Consider the following 14,473-nt stretch of genomic DNA (forward strand, 5'->3'; position numbering starts at 1 on the left):
CCCAGAAGAGAGTGAGGCCCAGAGACCAAGGAGCCCAGTGTCACCTCCCAACAAGCCACCCCCCCACACACAGAGCAACAAGCTCGCCCTTCTCAGAACGAACAGCAAACTCCACGATGACAAGAGATCAGCTTCCATAGCTTACGAGGTATTTTTAATCTCTACCTGAGCACGAACCGAGCCGGAAGCCCACATTGCAAACCTGTCATAAAGGGTGTCGTCCCCCCGAAGTTCCTCTTGTCTGTCTTCGTCCCGACGGAAAGGTTGGTGCCAGGACGAAACACCCAATTAGTTCTGGGTGCACTTGAACCTGCGTGCTCTGTTCTCAGCGTGTTTCTAGGCCAGAGGGAAACCAGCTCTCCGCCTAATTGGAACTTCTGGTTTTATGGCGTACCCCGGAGTTTTTACTTAGTTTTTATTTTCGCTGATTTGCGGAGTTCATGGTGTTTTCTGTTCGGCGCCCGCGTTAGCCCACTGCGCAGGAGCCCTGGCCGCTTTGCAAATCCAAGAGCTTTTCAGAGAAGTCACCACGGCGGAAATCCTATTTGCTGGGATAAGAAAGCCATTATGAGGTATTAGAAATCGAATCAAAGTTTTGTAATTACGGGTCGATGACTTACTTCAGAGTTTTCTTCAGTTAGATTTTTTTTTCCCTGCCTCCTTCAAGCATCGAATTACAGAAAGGACACACATCTCACTGCCAGCTGGTTAACGACCAGCGTGTCTGCTTCCCGGACACACATCCTATATCTGCTGGGCCTCCAGTTCCGTTTCTTCCTCTCAAAGGCCCATTTCACGGATGTTTCGACGTGACCCCTTCTCTGTGTGGCTGCCTCTGGGAAGCCCCATCACAAGCTTAGAATAGAGGGGTCACGTGGTGTGAGAGTCTTCGGGGTTGCATCTTATAAAAAAAAACCCAGCCTGACCTGTGGTGGCGCAGTGGATAAAGCATCAACCTGGAAATGCTGAGGTCACTGGTTTGAAACCCTGGGCTTGCCTGGTCAAGGCACATATGGGAGTTGATGCTTCCAGCTCCTCCCCCCCTTCTCTCTCTCTGTCTCTCTCTCCTCTCTCTCCCTCTCTGTCTCTCTCTCTCCCTCTCTTTCTCCTCTCTAAAAATGAATAAATAAAATAAAAAAAAAATTAAAAAAAAAACCCTACGTAATTTTCATAGGAGAACAGAACATTTACACCGTCTTCTTCTCGAACAAATGGACATTCACATGACCAGCACAAAAGAAATCTCCAGTCCCTCACCTCACAGTGACACTGCCACCAACCAAGATCACGGCGATACAGGATGCATTAAGCTGGAAGGGATAGAAAACCACAGCAGGCCTGACCAGGTGGTGGCGCGGAGGAGAGGGAGTCACTCTGGGACACTGAGGACCCAGGTTCGAAACCCCGAGGTCACCAGCTTGAGCATGGGATCGTAGACAGGACCCCATGGTCACTGGCTTGAGCCCAGAGGTCACTGGCTTGATCCCAAGGTTGCTAGCTTGAGCAAGGGGTCCCTGGCTCAGCTGGAGGCCCCCCTCCCAGTCAGTATGAGAAAGCAATCGATGAACAACCAAGGTGCTGCAACTATGAGTTGATGTTTCTCATCTCTCTTTCTTCCTGTCTGTCTGTCTCTGTCTGTCTGTTCCTCTCTCTCTCTCTAAAAAAATTTTTTTTAATTAAGAAAAAAAAATCACAGTGGAATCCTTTCCCACCTGTGACAGTCCCTGGTGGGTGGGCCTCACATAAAGTGATCTGGTGTCATCAGCCTGACATGCTCCAATGAGCACGGGCCTTCCTCTTGGCACAAGCGACCTTTATACCAAGGGCACCTTCAAAAATAACTACCCCACTGAGGTCGCCGGTTCAAAACCCTGGCTTGCCTGGTCAAGGCACATATGGGAGTTGATGCTTCCTGCTCCTCCCCCTTCTCTCTCTCTCTCTCTCTCTCTCTCTCCCTCTCTCTCTCTCTCTCCCTCCCTCTCTCTCTTTCCCTCCCTCTCTCTCTCTCCCTCCCTCTCTCCTTCTTTCCCCCCCTCCTCTCTAAAATGAATAAATAAAATAATAATAATAATAATAACTTACAAAAAATAAAAATAAAAAACAACTGCCCGTCTGACGTGGGCCGGGTAGTCCTCTCTGACCAGGCTACCACCCGGCGTCACTGAGAGGTACAGGTGTGCGCCTTCTGGAATGAACGGGGCTGGGGGGGTGTTCTGTTCTGAGACGAGGACATGCTTAGAAGTGACTGCCACAGCCTCTTCACCTCGTCCCCGCCTCCTCGGAGGTAAGAAGACCCTGTTAGTTCTCAGAATTGATTGTCAGGCGGGGACGGGGGACCCTGCAGAGCCACCCCTGGCCAGCCCGCTGTCCTCGCCGGGACGTGACTCGTGCGCTCTCGAACATCAGCGGGGCTCACGAGGCTTAGGGTTGCATCGTTTTTTTACTCAGCTCCCTGAGAAATATTTATCTAATCCACCAAGCGCGCTGTCTGAAGGAGACCGGAGGTGGCATCAGTATAAGCCGCGGGTCTCCTGGTACAATGACGGGGGGAGACTTTAGGATAAAGCCCTGCTCGTTTGAGCGTGCCAGCAGACTTACGGATATTTTTATTCCACTTACAAAGCGCTGGTCCGAAGGGTGTCGTGTTGGAGATCGGCTGTCTGTGGTTAAGTCCGCAGACACTCACATGCTGCAGGAAGAAAAAATATCTGTGTTTTGCTTAGAGAAACAAAACAGAAATTTTCCTTCAAAATAAAATTGTAAGTCGCTTTGTGACCGTCGCGGGAGCTCGTGTGAAAAGCCGTAGCTTCCACCAAACAAGGTCGTGCGGAATAATTGGGCGTCGTTAACTCTAAACGATTCCAGCCACTCTTACTTAGCGCGCTTTCCCTTTGAGGAGGCGGTGGCTGTTAGTCATTACGAGGAGGGGAGAGGATTACGCCACACCTCGTTTGGTCAAGCGGGCACAGACAGCCATCGTTTGTAACTACCAGGCTCCTTAAAGGAGCCTTCTGGGACTGAGCGTGCCCACCAGCCTTTCTGCTCTAGAGGCGTGGGTCGGATGGGCAGCAGTGGGGACCGGATGAGCTTGGGTGAGGGACAGCCGGCCCACCTGCCAGTTTGGTGACCCAGTCTACCGAAACTGGAGCCAGGCGTCAGCAGCACCACTCTCGGGAAGGGCTGCGTCCCATGGCGTCCCACGTGCCTACGCCAGGACACGTGTCAACACTAACGCTCTCGTCTACCCGGGGTGACCGCGGTCACCTCTCTGTAATTCAGAGATTGCCTGATAAATCAGTGTCCTAACAGGACCTGCAGGGTGCACCGACAAGAGGTCTCTGTTCACTTTAGTGGGAGTTGCCTGACCTGTGGTGGCGCAGTGGAGAAAGCTTCGACCTGGAAACACGGAGGTCGCCGGTTCGAAACCCTGGGCTTGCCTGGTCAAGGCACATATGGGAGTGGATGCCTCCTGCTCCTCCCCCTTCTCTCTCTCTCTCTCTTTCTCTCTCTCTCTTTCTTTCTATCTCTCTCACTAGCTCTCTTCCTCCCTCTCCTTTCTAAAATGAATAAAGTCTTAAAAAGAGAATAAATAAATAAAAAATGTTAAGGGTGAATTAACAATACTGTCCAGTTGCTGCTGTCTTACGGTTTGGGGGTGAGTCTCTGCCCTGTCCCAACCAGGCCTTTTCAAAGTTTGGGTCCTGTTCATCCTCAGAACGTACCTTCCAAACAGTGTAACAAATGGTGAGATCCAGGCCTTTCTGTATTTTGTAATTCTCGGCCACCAGCCACGTGTCCCTCATGCCGCCTCTGGCTGTGACATTCATGGAGCAGCGTTGTGTCCGACCTGAGCTCACCGTGCACGATTCGCCACCGTTGTGGGGAGGATGCCGTCCTGCTCGTGGCTTCTTCTCCCCAGGCCTGCGGACTCTGCTGCCCGCCCGGGCCAGGGTTCAGAACGTCCCGTGTGATTCGCTGGCCTGATTGCGGGCAGGTCCCTCTGGCCACCGTCTCCATGCAGGGTGACCGTCCATCAGCACCAGATCTGAAACGGCACGTCACGGGGTTTTATGTCCCTTGTGACCTGTGTTTGTGTTCTCAGACGTTTGAGATCAAGACAGGGCTGGGCCGTCGGGCCGTCCAAGTCGCCGCATCAGGCACAGTGACCGGCACCGATGGACAGAGAGACCGTTGCTTGTCCGAGGAGCATGCTAGTCGAGCAGGAACCACTAGCACAGGGTGCACGCACACTCTGCAGTCTCGGTCTGATAACATGAGTGAGAAGAAAAAAATCAAAATACGGCCCTGGCCGGTTGGCTCAGCGGTAGAGCGTCGGCCTAGCGTGCGGAGGACCCGGGTTCGATTCCCGGCCAGGGCACACAGGAGAAGCGCCCATTTGCTTCTCCACCCCTCTGCCACGCTTTCCTCTCTGTCTCTCTCTTCCCTTCCCGCAGCCAAGGCTCCATTGGAGCAAAGATGGCCCGGGCGCTGGGGATGGCTCTGTGGCCTCTGCCTCAGGCGCTAGAGTGGCTCTGGTCGCAACATAGCGACGCCCAGGATGGGCAGAGCATCGCCCCCTGGTGGGCAGAGCATCGCCCCGTGGTGGGTGTGCCAGGTGGATCCCGGTCGGGCGCATGCGGGAGTCTGTCTGACTGTCTCTCCCTGTTTCCAGCTTCAGAAAAATGAAAAAGAAAAAAAAAAAAATCAAAATACATTAGCCTCTCTATTTCACTGGAGGAAAGTATATTCCTGAAATTATTTCCTAGAAAAAATAATTACAATTCTTAATTAACACAGATTACCCAGAACATAGAGTGCTTTGAGCTGGTCTGCGCAGAGCCCCCCAGAGTCACTGCCTGTTTCCGAGGCCCCCGAGAACCAGGGGGTCCTGCCGGCCTGCTGGCCGTGGTGTGTGGTGGTCGAACCAGCCGGCCTCCAGCCAGCGGCCCCAGGCCGGGTCCTGAGTCTGCCTGGCGTTCACACAGCAGCGTTGTGTCCGACCTGAGCTCGGAGCCTCTGTGTCCTTCCGAGGAGGATCTGGGTAGCCACGCGGCATGCCACCCAAGATTTTTATCAATGACCACATGATTTTATTTTGTTTGTTTGTTTTTACAGAGAGAGAGAGTGATAGATAGGGACAGACAGGAACAGAGAGAGATGAGAAGCATCAATCATCAGTTTTTTGTTGCGACATCTTAGTTGTTCATTGATTGCTTTCTCATATGTGCCTTGACAGGTGGGCTACAGCAGACCAAGCAACCCCTTGTTCAAGCTAGCAACCTTGGGTCCAAGCTGGTGAGCTTTGCTCACACCAGATGAGCCTGCGCTCAAGCTGGCGACCTCGGGGTCTCAAACCTGGGTCCTCGGCATCCCAGTCCAACGCTCTATCCACTGCGCCACCGCCTGGGCAGGCTGTTTTTGTTTTTTTGTTTTTTTAATTTATTCATTTTTATTAGAAAGAGGGAGGAGAGAGAGAGAGAGAGAGGAAAGAGATAGAACGGGGAGGAGGAAGGATCAACTCCCATATGTGCCTTGATCAGGCAAGCCTGAGGTTTCTAACTGGTGACCTCAGTATTCCAGGTCGATGCTTTATCCACTGCGCGGCCACAGGTCAGAATGACTGTGTTTCTTGTTGAAGCTTCTTGAACGAGCAGACTGAGACTCAGTGCCCCAGGAGACAAATGCACAGATCAGGACCTTGGCATCAGCCAGGAGAAGTCCATTCGTTTAAGGAGGAGAAGAAAAAGGCGTGACATTTTACCCATTAAAATTGATTATCAATAGGCTAATAGAAAACCAGACTGCGAGCTCACTTCCTGCTTATCTGTCCCTATGGTAATGGGACACCCGAGTATGAAAAATGCACAGGCCTCGAGCAGGTAAGAGAGAGAGAGAGAGGAGACCCCAGCGTCTCCCCTTCCTTCCTGAGGGGTGCCCTGCCCGGGGTCTGCCTATCTATATGCAAATGTTGTAGGCAGAGGTAGGCTTCCCACGGGGAGCGCAGCCTCCGCTCTGTGGAGGTGGCTACGTTCTGGAACGTGTGAATTACTGGCTAAGAGGCTCGAGCTCCAGCTACTGAAATAACTAAGCGCACGTCCCATTCTATGGACGCGCCCGTTACACCTGAGGAACCTGGTAGTTATTCAGCGAACATCTCTAAAGGGAAACGTTTGCAAGCTGACGAGTTCGGGTCCCTGTCCCTACGACAGGACATGTCCACTGGTGGCTGCCCGGAGCCCCCTCCCCCAGGTGTGCTCTTTCCTGGGACAGGCACCTTATAGACATTCCTTGAGGATGTAGAGATGAGAGACACGTCTCCACCAGTAAAAAATTAAATGTAGACCTATACACTGCAGAGGGGCTGGTTTAGAGATTAGGTTTTCTGTTACATTGTTTACTTTCAAGCTACAAAGTAATTCTTCGGTGTTTCAAGCTTCCCTGTTTCTTCCACCCTGAGCTCCCAAAGAATTACTTTGTAGCTTGAAAGTTAAGTTACAACTTAGCTTTTTCTCTTCAAGTCCAGTGACGGGTAAATGGCAGCTTGTTCTTTTTCCAGTCACCATGTGAAATTTGCCTCCTAAGTGTACAGTACTGCCCTGTTTCAGAATCCCGTCTGCGTCCTTCAGAGTCCTGATTTCGTGTGTATTTTATATTGTCGCTCCAAAGAAACCCAAATGCCCCCAAGCACTTGGGCTTATGTTCCTGGGGACCCAGCCCTCACCCCGGGTCACTGAACTTGGCACACGCCAGAGCCTACGTCGCACTATTTGAGGTCGAGTGTTTGGGCTCGAACCCCACAGCAGGCAAGAGCAGGCAGCCCGTCACTAGGCAGGAGTGGCCGGAATGAGAGAGCTGACCCCTGGCCAGTGCGGTGCGGGCCTTGTTTCTGTGCTGCGAGCTCCCGGCACCCCTGTGGAAGTGCCGGCACCTGCCTCCCCAGGTGAGCGCTTCCTGCCTGCCCTGAGCCCACAGTTATCCAGATTCCAGAGGAGTCTCACAGGGAGGGGAGACTAGTCTCCCTTCCTGGCGGTGGAAGTTGAGAGACAGGGCCTGATCCCACACCCGGAGCCTCGTGGGTGGATGTGAAGGTGTGGGGGAGGGAGGTGATGAAGTGAGAATGTCTCCCTGAAGGAGTGTCTGGAGCATCGGGTCCGTGTCACCCAGCCAGCCACGGCACACAGTGTGAAGGTGGGTGGGCTCCTCCGTGGGTAACTCGTTCTCCGCAGGTACCTTGGTGCGTGGTTTCTCTTTCCGATGCTTTCTTCAGTGAGCTGAGCGCCCAAGAAGGAGTTGTGTGCTCTTTGGGGCCCCAGAGCTCCAGCAGCCCCGTAAGAAGGGGCCTCCGTTCTTCAACAACAGCCAGGTGGTAGCAGAGATTTGCTGATGTGGGTTTCTGTCCAGCTCCGACCGTGGCGGGGGTGGGGGTGCTGGTGACAGCTCTGGGTGTGCAAGCCTCCGTCCACGCACACACAGGAACTGCTGCTCGTCCCCGGGGCCTCTTGATCTGATGTGCCACATTTTGCCAAATCAGAGGGCTGCTATATCTCCTGCGAGATGTGCCACGAGTCCCCAAGGAAGAGGCCAGCTCTGCACTGAGCGGGGAAGCCACGTGGGAAATCCAGCCAGGGAAGGGATGCGCAGACTCTCTTGGCCGGGGCGCCTGTTTGCTTCTGTGCAAACCCAGTGACTCCGGTGGGCACGCCGCCTCCGTCCCTGCCGAGTCTCCCCCCCGCCCCCGGGCCACCTCTGGAGGGGAGGGGGGGACAGGCGCCCGCGTGTGGGGACCCACCGGCACCCGCCGCCCCCTCGGGAACGGATGGGTGGAGGTGACGTCACGTGCTACTCTGACATTTCTTTTCTCCCCTTTTCATTTGATTTCTTCTCCTTTTTGTTTTCTCTCTCTTCCCTCCCCCCCTCTGCTCTCGGGATGCAGCCAAACGCAAAGCATGGAAACTAAACCGTGTTGGTAGCCTGCGAAATATATACAGCAGCAGCACCAACACCGAAGGTAACGCCGCCCCCGCCCCCGCCCCTCACCGCCCGCCAGTGCCCCCGTGCGCACAGGGAGATGCAGCCGCCAGACACGCATGCCCCCGTCTTGTGTTTGCACGCACTCCCCTGGTCTTCCCATCCTTTTCTGTGTCGTGGTGGTTTTATTTCACCGTTCACGTTCCTTTCAGCTTACTTAAATTTTGACCTTTTTCCTTCTGTCCTCAAGTCGCGATGTTTAAATTACTTCAGAAACCTATTTCCTCCTCTTTGTTTTTTTCCTTTATTTATTTTTTTGCTTTATACATGCGGGCACATCAATGTAATATTTCCCGAGTTATTACAGTTTCTTAAAAGTGTTAGTATCAGGTGTAATGATCTGTAGCCGAATACAATAGTGTGCCGTGACATTTAAGTAACAGTCTTAATTTGTTTTTTTGCGGACGCAATTCTCCATAATGCTTCCGTGCGGCTCCGATCCAGAGGCAGCCGGCCCGGGTCATTTGCATGGGCCGCGATTGCTTGTAAATTCAGTATATTGTTGTGTTTCGAAAGGTCGTCCAGTGCCAAAGTTCACAAATTGACTTGCATTGCCTTTTTTTTTTTTTCCAGTAGAGACAGCCGTCATTGCTTTTCTGTAATAACAGATTGAATTTCCCCCCACCTTCATTTGAACAACACAATTATAAATTGCCTTTTTTTCATGATTACAAATGCCAAGGGTCAGAATTATTCTGATGCCAGGCGCAGGGAAACCGCCGTCCGCGCCCAAGCCCTGGTGGCGGAGGCTGGCGGGCGCGCCTCCCGCACCATGCAAAACAGGTCACAACCCAGCGCTCTTGGTAATAATGGGGGACTTTTTTTTTCTTCTTTCACTTAAGTGCAAGCCAAATGGGTCAAGTAATCGCAAGCTCGCGCCCTAACACTAATTGACTTATTTGGGGATGATTGTAACTGTAATATTTTTCTTAATGTCACTGTTTTCTGGGCTGTTGATTTTAGCGATTGCCAAGCGGTGGCATTAAATCTCTTGTAAATTTTAAATCGCACGGTATTTCTGTAAACACGTCCCTCTCTTCACATCCCGATCATTAACCTTTTCTGATTTATATCACTGCCCCTTTTTTATTTTTTATTTTTCTTCCTTTCACAATTGGCTCTGGTCTCGCCGCTGAGAGCCCTGCTCTCGCCCAGGGGAAAAAAAAAAGAAAAGAAAAAAAGAATGACTGAAAAAACAAAACTACATTTTCATGATGCCTTGTTAAAGACCTATTTTCTAGCCGTAATTTTTTTTTTTAATATTCCTCAAGGGGAAATCATTATCTGCTAAGGTACCCATGAAGCTTGGCCCCTGTGGTGTCTTCTTTCAAAGCATTCGTTCAAAAAAGATAAAAGGAGAGAGAAAAATAATAGCATTTTAGGAACAGTCCCATTCAGTATCGTTCTTGTTGTGTTTTAAAGGGTATTGAAATACTTATTCACCGCTTTTTTTTTTCCTTTTTTTTTTTTTTTTTATTAAGTGAGATGAGGAGGAGGCAGAGACAGACTCCCGCACGCGCCCCAACCGGGATCCACCTGGCATGCCCACTGGCAGGCAGTGCTCTGCCCCTCTGGGGCCATTGCTCCATTGCTCAGCTGAGCTATTTTAGTGCCTGAGGTGGAGGCTGTGGAGCCATCTTCACCACCCAGGGCCAACTTTGCTCAAACCATTTGAGCCATGGCTGTGGGAGGGGAAGAGAGAAGGGGGGGGTAGAGAAGCAGACGGGTGCCTCTCCTGTGTGTCCTGACCAGGAATCAAAATCGGGACTTCCACACACCAGGCAAACTCGGAACCGCTAAGCCAACCAGCTCAGCATAAGGTGCATCTCATTTCACTGTGTCCATAATCAAATGTGTTTTCTTTTGTACATGTGTGTGCATCTGTCCCAACGCATGTGTTTGTTCACTTAACGGCCTCGAGTTACAACCATTCGGTTCCACACGTGGTTGTGTACAGAGTTGTGAGGGGGGGAAGGAAGGAGCAGACGTCTCCCCCACAAGCCTTGCTGACGCCCCCCCCCCAGGCCCTGGTGGGCTGGAACGCACGACAGGTGTGATGATTTGCGGAAGTGGGAACGTCTCAGCCCTGACAGATCAGGCTCCTGCCCAGCGCCCTGGCTGGGGGGACCGTGTCCCGCCCAGCGCCCTGAGATCTGTGAGCACCGGACAGTGCTGCAGAGGTGAGGCCTCTCTGTCCACTGCCCCGCCACCCAGAGCCGCCCTGGGTGTGCGGCAGGAAGGAATGACCCCAGAGCCGCCCTGGGTGTGCGGCAGGAAGGAACACTGCCCCAGCCACCCAGAGCCGTCCTGGGTGTGCGGCAGGAAGGAACACTGGCCCCAGCCACCCAGAGCCGTCCTGGGTGTGCGGCAGGAAGGAACACTGGCCCCAGCCACCCAGAGCCGTCCTGGGTGTGCGGCAGGAAGGAACACTGGCCCCAGCCACCCAGAACCGCCCTGGGTGTGCTGCAGGAAGGAACACTGCCCCAGCCACCCAGAGCCGTCCTGGGTGTGCTGCAGGAAGGAACACTGCCCCAGCCACCCAGAGCCGCCCTGGGTGTGCTGCAGGAAGGAACACTGGCCCCAGCCACCCAGAGCCGCCCTGGGTGTGCTGCAGGAAGGAACACTGCCCCAGCCACCCAGAGCCGCCCTGGGTGTGCGGCAGGAAGGAATGACCCCAGAGCCGCCCTGGGTGTGCGGCAGGAAGGAATGACCCCAGAGCCGCCCTGGGTGTGCTGCAGGAAGGAACACTGGCCCAGCCACCCAGAGCCGCCCTGGGTGTGCGGCAGGAAGGAACACTGCCCCAGCCACCCAGAGCCGCCCTGGGTGTGCTGCAGGAAGGAACACTGCCCCAGCCACCCAGAGCCGCCCTGGGTGTGCTGCAGGAAGGAACACTGGCCCCAGCCACCCAGAGCCGCCCTGGGTGTGCTGCAGGAAGGAACACTGCCCCAGCCACCCAGAGCCGCCCTGGGTGTGCTGCAGGAAGGAATGACCCCAGAGCCGCCCTGGGTGTGCTGCAGGAAGGAACACTGGCCCCAGCCACCCAGAGCCGCCCTGGGTGTGCGGCAGGAAGGAACACTGGCCCCAGCCACCCAGAGCCGCCCTGGGTGTGCGGCAGGAAGGAACACTGGCCCCAGCCACCCAGAGCCGCCCTGGGTGTGCTGCAGGAAGGAACACTGGCCCCAGCCACCCAGAGCCGCCCTGGGTGTGCGGCAGGAAGGAACACTGGCCCCAGCCACCCAGAGCCGCCCTGGGTGTGCTGCAGGAAGGAACACTGCCCCAGGCACCCAGAGCCGCCCTGGGTGTGCTGCAGGAAGGAACACTGCCCCAGCCACCCAGAGCCGCCCTGGGTGTGCTGCAGGAAGGAACACTGCCCCAGCCACCCAGAGCCGTCCTGGGTGTGCTGCAGGAAGGAACACTGCCCCAGCCACCCAGAGCCGTCCTGGGTGTGCTGCAGGAAGGAACACTGCCCCAGCCACCCAGAGCCGTCCTGGGTGTGCTGCAGGAAGGAACACTGCCCCAGCCACCCAGAGCCGCCCTGGGTGTGCTGCAGGAAGGAACACGGCCCCAGCCACCCAGAGCCGTCCTGGGTGTGCTGCAGGAAGGAACACTGCCCCAGCCACCCAGAGCCGCCCTGGGTGTGCTGCAGGAAGGAACACTGCCCCAGCCACCCAGAGCCGTCCTGGGTGTGCTGCAGGAAGGAACACTGCCCCAGCCACCCAGAGCCGCCCTGGGTGTGCTGCAGGAAGGAACACTGCCCCAGCCACCCAGAGCCGCCCTGGGTGTGCTGCAGGAAGGAATGACCCCAGAGCCGCCCTGGGTGTGCGGCAGGAAGGAATGACCCCAGAGCCGCCCTGGGTGTGCTGCAGGAAGGAACACGGGCCCAGCCACCCAGAGCCGCCCTGGGTGTGCTGCAGGAAGGAACACTGCCCCAGCCACCCAGAGCCGCCCTGGGTGTGCTGCAGGAAGGAACACTGCCCCAGCCACCCAGAGCCGCCCTGGGTGTGCTGCAGGAAGGAACACTGGCCCCAGCCACCCAGAGCCGCCCTGGGTGTGCGGCAGGAAGGAACACTGGCCCCAGCCACCCAGAGCCGCCCTGGGTGTGCGGCAGGAAGGAACACTGGCCCCAGCCACCCAGAGCCGCCCTGGGTGTGCTGCAGGAAGGAATGACCCCAGAGCCGCCCTGGGTGTGCGGCAGGAAGGAATGACCCCAGAGCCGCCCTGGGTGTGCGGCAGGAAGGAATGACCCCAGAGCCGCCCTGGGTGTGCGGCAGGAAGGAATGACCCCAGAGCCGCCCTGGGTGTGCTGCAGGAAGGAATGACCCCAGAGCCGCCCTGGGTGTGCGGCAGGAAGGAACACTGCCCCAGCCACCCAGAGCCGTCCTGGGTTTGCGGCAGGAAGGAACACTGGCCCAGCCACCCAGAGCCGCCCTGGGTGTGCGGCAGGAAGGAATGACCCCAGAGCCGGCTCTCCCTCACACGCCCTTTCATGTCTGCTCGGTGGTCGGAGCCGTTTCCGTGTCTTCAGGTGGGCGACACACTCATTCTTCGTTGACTCTGGGTCTCCTTTAAGACCGATGTCTGGACACACACAGTCTCACGTCATTCTGCTTTTAATAGCGCATTGCCCAATTCGTGTAATTACACAAGATAAATTCTCAAAATGCCTTTCTGGTGGCCAGTCTTTGATGCCTGTCATCACATAGTCTGTCCATAAAATGATTCTTTCTGAAAAGACACACCCCGGGCATTCTAACTTTGGTTGTAACCTGAGGCCTGGCGTGTTACACTGTGTGGAACCCTCCCCGAATGGAGGGTTTTAAAAGCAGTCCCGAGTCCTTACAGAACACCAGAATATAATCAACTCCAGAGTTGGCTTTCCTTCCTTCCTTCCTTCCTTCCTTCCCTCCCTCCCTCCCTCCTTCCTTCCTTCCTTCCTTCCTTCCCTCCCTCCCTCCCTTCCTCCTTCCTTCCTTCCTTCCTTCCTTCCTTCCTTCCTTCCTTCCTTCCTTCCCTCCCTCCCTCCCTCCCTCCCTCCTTCCTTCCTTCCTTCCTTCCTTCCTTCCCTCCCTCCCTCCCTTCCTCCTTCCTTCCTTCCTTCCTTCCTTCCTTCCTTCCTTCCCTCCCTCCCTCCCTTCCTCCTTCCTTCCTTCCTTCCTTCCGGCAGGGAGGCAGAAAGACTCCTGCATGTGCCCCAACCGGGATGCACTTGGTAAGTCCCCTACAAAGTGATGCTCTGCCCATCTGGGGCTGCTGCTCTGACAGCTAAGCTATTTCGGTGCGTGAGGTGAGACCATGGAGTCATCCCCAGCACCCGGGGCAAACTTGCTGGAACCATTTGAGCCATGGCTGCAGGAGGGGAAAGGAAAGACAGAGAAGTGAGAGAAGGAGGGGTGGAGAAACAGATGGGCGCTTCTCCTGTGTGCCGACCCAGCATTGAACCCAGGACTTCCACATGCTATAGGTCCACGCTCTACCTCTGAGCCAGCCGGCCAGGGCCATGCTTTTCTGAGAAAGAATTGAGAGGCCTGGGCAGGAGGGGGGCCGTGGTACAGAAGGAAGGCCTGCGGGACTGCAGGGTCCACGGGCTGGTCCTGGGGACACACTGTCCCCGCACACCTGCCGGCAGGCCAGAGGACCATCACCGTGAGTCGGGTGAATGGATGGACTCCTTACAGAAGAACCCACCCTCAGTGCATGTTATGACACACAAGAGAGGTGAGGAGAGATGGACTTGGGAACAGGGGGCATCTCACGGGGCACCGGGCCACCCACAGCATCTTCACACTGTAAACGGCACCTGCACCCCACAGCATCTTCACACTGTAAACGGCACCTGCACCCCACAGCATCTTCACACTGTAAATGGCACCTGCACCCCAGTAGCCGGGTTCAGTGTTAGCCCAAGGAGCCCTTCCAGCCCTGTCCAGCGGAGGTCCACTTCTGCGGGTCTGGGATTCACCCCAGAGATAGGCCTAGGCAACGTCGGCTCTGGGCGCCTGCCTGCTGCCCAGTGGGCCACGTGGATGGACTCAGGTCCCCGGGCATGGCAGCTCCCAACAGGCCCTGCCACGGAGAAACACAGCCTCCTGGCGAACACAGGGCAGGCACGGCTGCATGCCTGTGCTGGGTCAGTGCCCCCGACCCCCTTCCTCCACTGGGCAGCCACGGCGTCGGCCCCCACTCACGAGAGCAACTGCGAGCAGGGCTTTAAAACGGCAGGTGGGCCTGACTCAGTGACCGCTCCGGCCACTGCCTGGTGTTCGCGGTCCCGGTGCTGAGACATCCACCGCGTTTGCCTTGAGTTAAACAAATTGCAGGCCATCCCCACCTGCTCCCACCTGAGCGACAAGGCCACTGAGGTCTCGGGGTCCTGTCCCGACGGGGATGCCCCTGCTGGGTCCCCGGCAGTCCGCACAGGGGATGCCGGACGAGGGTCTTGCTGCAG

General features: G+C 55.6%; 1 protein-coding gene across 1 annotated transcript in view; it reads left to right on the forward strand.

Moving 5' to 3' along the window:
• Nucleotides 1–14,473, forward strand: part of AGAP1 (ArfGAP with GTPase domain, ankyrin repeat and PH domain 1) — a 322,164-nt gene that overhangs the window by 284,413 nt on the left and 23,278 nt on the right. The window contains exon 15 of the mRNA XM_066346522.1: nt 7,934–8,008. Within this exon, the coding sequence (XP_066202619.1) occupies nt 7,934–8,008 (75 nt within the window). The remainder of the gene's footprint in view (nt 1–7,933; nt 8,009–14,473) is intronic.

Source organism: Saccopteryx leptura, chromosome 7, assembly GCF_036850995.1.
Source record: "Saccopteryx leptura isolate mSacLep1 chromosome 7, mSacLep1_pri_phased_curated, whole genome shotgun sequence".
In the NCBI taxonomy this organism is placed as follows: domain Eukaryota; kingdom Metazoa; phylum Chordata; class Mammalia; order Chiroptera; family Emballonuridae; genus Saccopteryx; species Saccopteryx leptura.